Source organism: Magallana gigas, chromosome 1, assembly GCF_963853765.1.
Source record: "Magallana gigas chromosome 1, xbMagGiga1.1, whole genome shotgun sequence".
NCBI lineage: Eukaryota > Metazoa > Mollusca > Bivalvia > Ostreida > Ostreidae > Magallana > Magallana gigas.
This window is the reverse complement of record NC_088853.1, coordinates 74,848,520-74,859,148: the sequence shown is the minus strand read 5'-3', so window position 1 is coordinate 74,859,148 and position 10,629 is coordinate 74,848,520. Positions and strand designations below refer to the sequence as shown.

At 33.7% G+C, this 10,629-nt stretch overlaps 2 protein-coding genes across 10 annotated transcripts in view; one reads left to right on the top strand and one right to left on the bottom strand.

Moving 5' to 3' along the window:
• LOC117687479 (uncharacterized) overlaps positions 1 to 10,629 on the bottom strand; it is a 307,604-nt gene that overhangs the window by 101,226 nt on the left and 195,749 nt on the right. The window lies entirely within an intron of this gene.
• Positions 1 to 10,629, top strand: part of LOC109618161 (uncharacterized) — a 451,180-nt gene that overhangs the window by 377,527 nt on the left and 63,024 nt on the right. The window contains exon 10 of the mRNA XM_066087820.1: positions 514 to 1,455. Coding sequence (XP_065943892.1) covers positions 514 to 1,455 — 942 coding nt within the window. The remainder of the gene's footprint in view (positions 1 to 513; positions 1,456 to 10,629) is intronic.

The following is a 10,629-nucleotide window of genomic DNA, read 5'->3' as shown; positions in this document are numbered from 1 at the left end:
CTGTCACATCTACTGATAAGATCATCAGGGATATTCTCACCATGCAGCCTGAGTTATGATGTCAACACTCACCGTCTCTGGGTCGGATCTGAGGACAACAACACGGTGGTTATATACAGGTATATCACCAGACAGAACGCTCTGACAGGTAAGTCTGAGTCATTATCATTGTAAATTATATAATTTGTAGTCACAAGTCAGACCTATATAGGATGTGATCTTTATCATTTGTCAATATAATGTAAGAACATATTTATTTATAAACATTCAACATCACATACTCAAATATAAATACATGACATGTCTGTTGAATAATTGACTCATCAAATATATGTATATTTTTATCTGTAATAAATGAATGAATTAATAATTAAATGCATGTATACATGTTTATTAATTGATAATTATAATTGATACATTGCAACAGACAAACATTGCTGTACCAATCATTATACAAGATGTGGTGTTTTAATCAATCTGTTCCATCTGACTGTTTGTGTCTGATGTTTGTAGATCTGAATCCAGCAACTGCTGATGTGATGGAGTCACTGAGTGAAATCCCAACCACAGGGACAGAAAAACCACAGCAAGGAAACCAGTGTCTGCTGAAACTGATGTCTCCCCCCGAGTTACTTCACTCTCTCACAGTGACAGGTGTCCATTGTTGTTCTCACATTTCCTGTGTGACATCAGACCGGGTCTGGGTCAGTGATGATGAAGACAATCTCATGTTGACAGACACAACAGGTGTCCCTCTACATCGTGTGGAGGATTCATGTAGTGATTTATATGATGATAATGGATCACACACAGTGAACAGTGAGAGTGAACTGATTTATGTAAATGGGAATTATAACATCAACAAACTATCAAAGGATATGAAAACAACCACCACATTTATAGAGACAACAGACTTTACATGGAGACCATGGTGTGTGTACTGGTCCCGGTCCACTGGGGATCTACTGGTCGGGATGCGTAACTATATGACAAAGACAGGCAAGGTAACCCGGTACAACCAGAGTGGCCAACTCACACAAACCATACAGAATGACAACACAGGACCGGGACTGTATAGTAAACCTTACTATATAACAGAGAACAACAATGGGGATGTCGTGGTGTCTGACTCTTTGAGTGCTGTAGTGGTGACAGAGCGTGGAGGAAGACATCGTTTCTCCTACACAGGACATCCATCAGGATCAGGACTATGGCCACATGGAATCTGTACTGACCCGCTGTCACACATCCTGGTGTGTGATGATACAACCAACACAGTACATATGTTAGACAGGGACGGTCAGTTCCTGTCACATCTACCGATAAGACCATCAGGGATATCCACACCATGTAGCCTGAGTTATGATGTCAACACTCACCGTCTCTGGGTCGGATCACGGGACAACAACACAGTGGTTATATACAGGTATATCACCAGACAGGACGCTCTGACAGGTAAGTCTGAGTCATTATCATTCACATTAATTAGATATAGATAACTAAGACACACAGTCCGTGTTAATTATCAGTCAATAAGATACATGTAAGACATGTCTATCTGTGTGATTGTTTGTCAATATAAACATTTCATTGTTACAGGGTTAGCTGTATCTATTTCATTAACTAGATGTAGAGTCACATGTCATTGTATTTAGTTAATTAGAATAAATGGTCATTGTAATTAATGTAAGGAGGCATGTAATTGTAATTAGTTATTTTGTCACAAGTTAATTGAATTGGTTTAATTAAATAGATAAAATATTAAAGCATCTGTCAATGTAATCAGTTTAAACTTTTAATTTGTAGATGTAGGTATATCATTACATAAACTGTATGATATTAATTGATTGAAAGTTAATTAATATCTTGTAGATGAGCACACACCCCGTCCTGATGAGGAGGCCATGCCCAGCTCAACACCAGCCGTATAATGGAGATAGCTTGGATATTGACAGGTTGTAAATGTTTCTGTACAAATCTAGTCTGCTCTCAAAACCACACATGTTGTTTGTCACTTTGTTCAACATCTGCAGCTGAAATTGACCTGTGTATAATTCACATGGACTGTAATACTGACTCCTGTTTATTTCACACTTTGTGATCATCCAAACATGGCTGTCTGTTGCTGAGTGTTGAATGTTATACAAATTTACCTTGCTAAAAATGGACTTCTTCAACATAAAACAGATATACATATGAAGTGTAAATAACTGAATATTAATTAAAAACAGAGGAAAAAACTGGATGCAAAAAAAATGAATGATTAAAAATTGTGATAGATCTTTATCAATTTGTACATTTAAGGTGAATCATACCCCCGCTCTGAAGGTAGGAGGGGGTATACTGTTTCACCCTTGTGTGTCTGTCTGTCGGTAGCAAAAATTGTTGTCGCATTTTTCTCAACAACTAATCATTGCAGGTGCTCGAAATTTTAATACACTATTTGTTCAGGCGTTGGAATTTTTTTTTGTACCAATTGGTTGTAAACTTCCTGTTAAATGACGACTTGTGTTTATATTTTACTTAAATTTCCAAGCAAATATTCTCAGCAACTATTGATAGCATATGCTTGATTTTTGAAACACTTTTTGTTAGGATTTGTTTATACCAAAGGGACGTCAACATCCTGTTTAGGTCGACTTTGTTTATTTTGTATATTTACATCAGAGCGGGGTATTACTAGTGAGCATTGGCTCACAGATAACTTGTTATGCTAGTCTTGTCCTCATCTAAGTAATATCATTTTGGTGTTGATTACTAACTAAATCATTCATTAGTTTATTCTGTTTCCTGTAGATGGGCCAATTTTACCTGACCACGAGGGGAAAAAATAGAACACCTTCCTTGAAATCCTTACAGAGGAAGACAGAAAACAGACATTGGCTACGTAGACCACTTACTGCAATATGACGTCATTATCTTCAAGTACACACTGACCCGAGACACTCATGTCACCTATTACAATTGGTCTTTATCTGTCATCGTGTGGTGTGTGTCATGCGTCTTTCCTCTACAATTTTACATGTTGAACTTCTTCTTGAAAACTACACGGCCAATTGTTACCATATTTGATGTGAAACATTATTACAATAAGAAGAATTTAAATTTAATATAACTGGATTATCCGTGGAGTGACCGATACCTGGACTTGTTTTAAATAACGCGCCATTATTTGAACCTGTGTTCTGTGTATATGAACTATACAGTAATTACTTATTATTATGTCTTATCATTTTATTTTACAGTATGTTATCTTTTAAAAATAGTAATTTGTCATTTTACATTGATATCAATTGTTTGAACTGAGTTTTCTAAAGGAGAAATCCAGCTATTGAAATGGTGAAAGGGGCACGCCGGCGGGCAGTTGCAAGAAGGGTACCCCAATTGTACTGCAAATCAATTGTACATATATAAGAGATTTTATGTTGTTGTAAATTTATATTTAAAAAATACCAGCTGTTGAACTTGGTCAATTTTACGCAGAATATTGCATATAGGGTACCCCCATTGTACGGATAACTCTTCATAACTCTTCATACAGTTTTTAAGATAGGTAGTTGTTGTCTTGTAGATCAATTGTAAATATATCAGAGAAGTGCATATAACTTGGATTTATATTTTGATTATTTATGTGTACATAAACTCTACAGTAATTAGTTTTTATACTCCCTTACATGGCTTATCAATTATATCTTGGTATGAGTGTAGTAAATTCTCATCTGACAGTATGTATTTAATTCTTTTGAATGCTTTTATAATACCCTGTAATTTAGTAATGGGGAAAAGATGTTACTTAAAATTGGGGCTTATATCTGTTGATTTTTTATTTTTCCTATTTTCAAAGAATAAATTTTGTTTGTTGATTAAACATCATATTCAAAGGGGAGTAACTCAAATTTGAGTTCTTCAATTACAAACGAATAAAGAGTTATTCCCCTTTTTGTGATATTTTTTAGATAAATTTTCATCTTAGAACTGGTTGTTGACACCTGACATGTTTTTCTCTGAAAGTAAAATGAATATCAGTAAATATAATTATAAGATTTTTAAAAATGCCCTTAATAAGAATATTATTGGTGGATTTAGCACATTTCTTTATATTGATCATGTTATTAGAAAACTTGTGTTTAGGTAATTAGTTTTTGAACAATATTGTAACTAAGTTAAAGTGTACTGCTTTTTTATTCTTCAAAATTTATTTTGTTTCTGTCTATTTACGTTAACCATGAAATACATAATACTTATATACACATTATTTTTGGTGAGTTGTAGCAAGCTGTAGATAGAACTCAATAAATGTGATATTTATTCATAGTTTTGTCTTTTTTCTTAGTAAGACAGTACTGTAATATTTGGAACAAAAAAGATTATGATACAGTAACCTTTATGTACAAGAACAAGACAGTTATTCTTTGGGGCGAAACAAATAACTGATAATCAATCTCCTTTTGGATTCACTATAGTTAGATGTAAATTGAGACTAAGTACTCAAAGTTGTTTTAAAAAATTTCATTTTGACTGATAGGTTAAATTCTGAGTATTATTTTGAAAACTGTTATATTGATAATATATCTGTCCTAAGCTGAAGATTAATCGATAGTTGTAACATGATCGTGCATGAAATTTTGTTATAAAAACTTCACTATTATATAAATAGTGCCTGTTTGGGAGGGTAACTGTTAAAATTGACACCCCGAGACAACCATTGTCAACCTCCCAAATAGGCACTATTTATTTATTATACTGAATGTCTTAATTTAAAAAAAAAATGCTGCTTTTATATAGAAATGAAGTGAATGCTACGGTGAACCGTACGCGCATAATTTACACACATGTAACAATTCGATGTGTGACCCGTTGCCTTTCATGTTAAATACTGAAATCTGATTAGTCAAGACTGAAGATGCAGTTGATAATCCGTTCTTTTAACCTCGGCATTAGCAACAGACATGACAACGGATAACACAACCAATTGTTACACGCACGTAAATTATACGCGTACGGTTCGACGTAGATTTCGCGTCATTTCTACATATAAGCAACTGAGTTTTCTTTGAAATGAAGGCATTCAGTATAATAAAATAAATAGTGCCAGTTTAGATGGAAACAGTTGAATTTGACACCCCTCGAAAACCATTGTCAACCTCCGCTTCGTGACAGTTGACCATGGTTTTCTCGGGGTGTCAATTTAAACTGTTACCCTCCCAAACAGGCACTATTTATATAAAAACACATGTAATGTTACACAGAATGAGGAACTTTTACGTTTAAACTGTTACCCCGCATTATGCAATTTAACACATAAAACGTTTAAACGTTTACGTTTTAACCCTGCAACTGTGTAATATAACCGCACACACATGTAACGTTACATAAAATGATTCACTTTAACCGCATATACCGTCACACACAATTTACGCATACACTTTTACACGCAACCACGTACTTTAACACATCTACCGGTACATACAATCAATCACTTAAACGCATAAACATACTTTAATGCACATACCGTTACACACAATCAAACACTTAAACCGCATATACCGTTACACGCAATCGCACACTTGGCTCATAACCGTTTGTTGCAATCACGCACTTTAACACATATATACCGTTACACGCAATCACACACTTTAAATGCATGCACTTAAACGCATATTCCACTACATGCAATCACAAAGACCGTTCATACAATTAAACCATTTAAGTGGCAATCACTTTAACTCACATACTGTTACATATAACATTACACGAAATCAGGTACTTTACTGCATATACCATTACACGAAATCAGGTACTTTATATAAATAGTGCCTGTTTGGGAGGGTAACAGTTGAAATTGACACCCCGAGAAAACCATTGTCAACCGACGCGAAGCGGAGGTTGACAATGGTTTTTAGAGGGGTGTCAATTTCAACTGTTATCCTCCCAAACAAGCACTATTTATTTTGTTATACTGAATGTCTTTTTTTAAAAATTTTAAGAAAATTTTACTGCTTTTATATAGGAATAACGAGAATTCTACAGCGAACCGTACGCGCATAATTTTCGCGCATGTAACATTTTTAATGTTACCCGTTGCCAAGTGCGTTGCTAACGCTGAGGGTAATAGTAAATATTATTAACTGCGTCTTAACCAATCAGATTTCAGTATTTAACATGAAAGTATAACAATACTACATATACCATTACACCTTAACACAATAACTGTTGCACACAATCAGACACTTTAAATATATACCGTTACACACAATCACGCACTTTAATTCACATATATCGTCACACAATCACACATTTTAACACAAATTCTGTTACGCGAAATCATACAGTTTAACAAAAAACCGTTACTTGCAATCAGCCGCTTTAACGCATACATTATTACACACAATCATGTACTTTAACACTAATAGGTTCCAAGCATTCAGGTAATTGAACATACCGTTTCTTGCAATCACGCCGCACTTTAACGCATTCTGTTACACACAGTCACTCACTTAACGTAGCTCGCGGGTTTGCTGACGTCACAATAGGAATCGACGTTAAGAGTCGACCATCATAGTAAACTCATACATGCTTTTTTTAAAATGCCAAATGAGATATTTAGAAGCTTAAAAGGAAATTTTTCAAAAAGCTTAAATGCAGTTTATTACTGTTTATTAACAAACATTTATAATATCAAGTGCTGAGAATTTAAAGATGTCACATACTTTGTCACATTTTGTTCTATAAACTTTAAGTAAGAGTGTGCGTTAGAACTCTTCCATTTAAAATCATGTTTTAAAATAGACAAGTAAATTAATTGAACCGTATGCATTAAAATCGGGGTTTTTGGTTGTTTTTTTTACAATTATGACTTCCGTAATTTTAACTTCCGATCAATTTTTTCAAAATTCTTTTGGCTTATACGATTACATACTTATTATGTCAGTAGTTGCCTGGCATTTTTGTTTTGGCACTGATTGACTCAGAATTTCATAAAAATAATGGCAATTTTCTGTATCTTTACAGCCTTACATTAATTGCATTTGTGCATTTGATAACATTCACAATAATGTCTAATTAGTATTTACAAGTTCTAAAATGTGTTAATCAGCTAGTCTTGTCAATAAATGCATTTCAATTTTTGGAATCTCAGACGTAAGGAAATGATGACGTCGGGCTAACGTCGTAATGAAAATATAAGGTTTTGAGAAATCTTTTAAATCTTTAAAGTTGTTTTGCAAAAAATTGGCCGAGAACACATACTGATTATTTTTTATGAATCGATTCATAAATATCTCCTCTGCTGTTGTGTTGAGTATAATTAATTTCGTCTGAATCGTTTAAAAGTTTGGAGTATGGTTTTGTAATGCGTTTCTCGAGTAAGATGTGCATTTTACTATATATTTTATTGAAATGGCGTTGCTTGATTTTATCAATGACACTGTGTTTGAAACACGATAACATTATTACCTCGCAGACGAATCTCAAATAAATTTTAGATATAAAACTCTGAAACCTATGGATCACGTGGACAAATTTTCAGGGTAGGTTTTCTCACAAGCAGGTAAACCCGCGAGCTACCTTAAACGCATATACATACACTTTAACAGATAAACCGTTGCACGCAATCACACACTTTATCACATCTTCCGTTACACACAATCACACACTTTAACACATATACCGTAACACGCAATCAAATATTAATAGTGCCTGTTTGGGAGGGTAACAGTTGAAATTGACACCCCGAGAAAACCATTGTCAACCGACGCGAAGCGGAGGTTGCAATGGTTTTCGAGGGGTTTCAATTTCAACTGTTATCCTCCCAAACAGGCACTATCAATTTTGTTATACTGAATGTCTTAATTTTTAAAAAGATTTTACTGCTTTTTATAGGAATAACGTGAATTCTACAGCGAACCGTACGCGCATAATTTTCGTGCATGTAACAATTTGTATTGTTATACTTTCATGTTAAATACTGAAATCTGTTTGGTTAAGACGCAGTTAATAATATTTTCTATTACCCTCAGCGTTAGCAACGCACTTAATAACGGGTAACATTAAAAAAATGTAACATGCGCGAAAATTATGCGCGTACGGTTCGCTGTAGAATTCACGTTATTCCTATATAAAAACAGTAAAATTTTCTTAAATATTAAGACATTCAGTATAACAAAATAAATAGTGCCTGTTTGGGAGGATAACAGTTGAAATTGACACCCCTCGAAAACCATTGTCAACCTCCGCTTCGCGTCGGTTGACAATGGTTTTCTCGGGGTGTCAATTTCAACTGTTACCCTCCCAAACAGGCACTATATATATATAATGTGACCTGTTGCTAAGTGCGTTGCTAACGCTGAGGGTAATAGAACGGATTATGAACTGTGTCTTAACCAATCAGATTTCAGTATTTAACATGAAAGTATAACAACACACTTTAACGCATCTACCGTTACATTCAATCACACACTTTTTTTGCATCTTCCGTTACATTCAATCACACACTTTAACACATATACCGTTACACGCAATCACACACTTTGACGAATCTACCGTTACATTCTATCACGCACCTATGTGCTTATCACAAAACTCCCTCTGTATTACGCTGATAACAATATTCATGCTTCACCGCATCCAGGTTTTTCCATTAACACAAACACGAAACATTGGACAATATCACAGGAGACACTCTAAATCTCTCCACGTGGGTCATTTTGTTGGGTGCCAATGTAATAGAAGAGGAGGAAGGACAACAACTAGGCTCGAACTCGGGACCCTTCAGTTTAAAAACCAACGTTCTATCGACTGAGCTAAAGGGTTAACATACTAGCTAGTGCTAGTCTATTACATTGTCGCCAAACAAATTACAATTACCCAAGCATTGTAACACTGTGGGAATATTTCTTATGTTATCTACAAAGAGAAGATATTACAATTACTCAAACATTGTAACACTGTGGGGGTATTCTTATGTTATCTACATGGAGAAGATATCACAATTACTCTAGACTAATAGCACTGTGGGAGTATCTTTGAGTTTTCTACAAAAAGAAGATATCTCACATACGTCAATACAGAGATGTGAAGTCAAGATACGTATAATAAAAGGATAAAAACCCTGATATATTTAGGTTTTTATTTTCTTGAAATGATATATTACATGATGTATCTATCGGAAAAAAATCACGTACACGTTCGCTCCTTTTCTCCCTCAATATAATTTAGCTACAAATAAATTAACCATCATTTTCTTTCTTAATATGTACTATATAAAATCTATTACATATCTTTCTTTCTCTCAAAGTATATCAGTGGTATAGGTGTACATTTCTTTATACAATCATTACTTACATATAACAACTTGTTTTATAAGTATATACGTTTTCTAACAATCCATCCAAAATTTAAAAAAATAAACATTTAATGAAAAACATTTAAGAATCTACATGTTTATGAATATGGAGTGCTCATTATTTACAAGCTTGCCTGATATAACTGAAATGAATTATCGTGTATATTTGAAAATTATAACAAACTTTTGAAAAATACAAATAAAAATAGGAACATAAGAAACCATTTTAAAACTTGAAATATGGTCAACACAGTCTGCTATTAAGTTTCACGATAAACCTTAATTCTAATAACCAGGTACATTTAATAATCATCAACAACTGTCAATATATCAATAAAATCAAGAATATAATAGGTCCAAACTACAATAAGCTGTGCTATAGCACTAGGTTATATATAAAACGGGACTGTTGCCATTTACTTCTCTGGCTAATTAACTATTCGAGATATTGCATAGTTTCCTGTATAACATAGGCCCTTTTGTTTGTATCACAATGCTACTCCATGCAGTTATTGCAGAGAACATAGAGATACCGCGGACATAATTATCCAATATACCACAAACGCTATCAACAAATTATTACGGGGCACCAGAAGGCGGTCTGTTATTTGATATACATTTAGATTTTGTAACTGCGTTAACTTCATCTTAAGTTCTGTAAACATATATTAAATCCGAGTTCCTCAAACTATATGGGGTATGGTGAACTTGGAAGGTATCCACTTATTATTAATATTAAAGTTAGAATGATTTCATTTTGGGGTAAATTAAGTAATTCCCAGAATTCTAAGTTATCTTCAAAACTTTTTCATGTACTCAAAAACTCTAAGAATCCATGGTGTGTATTTGTAAAGAACATTTTAGATAATTGTGGATTGTCCTATTTATGGCAGGAAAATACTATAAATATTCCTTGGTTAAAAACGAAAGTTCGCAGCATACTATTAGATCAGTTCTTACAAACATGGTATAGCGATGTTCAAAATTCACCAAAAAATATAAATTACAGATTGTTTAAAAAAATCATTAGCCTTTGAGCAATATTTTTTGCATTTGCCAACTAAACTATGGAAGAAATACTGTATTTTTAGAACTGGTAACTCAAAACTACCTATTTAGACAGGAAGATGGTTCGATATTCCAAGAGAGAATAGAACTTGCAAATTATGTACTTGTAATGAAATTGGAGATGTCATGTATCAAACAAAAAACAACTTATAAAGATTTGTAAATTTATAAATACAATTATTGAGAGAGTTAGCTCTCTTGGTTAATGTACATGTACT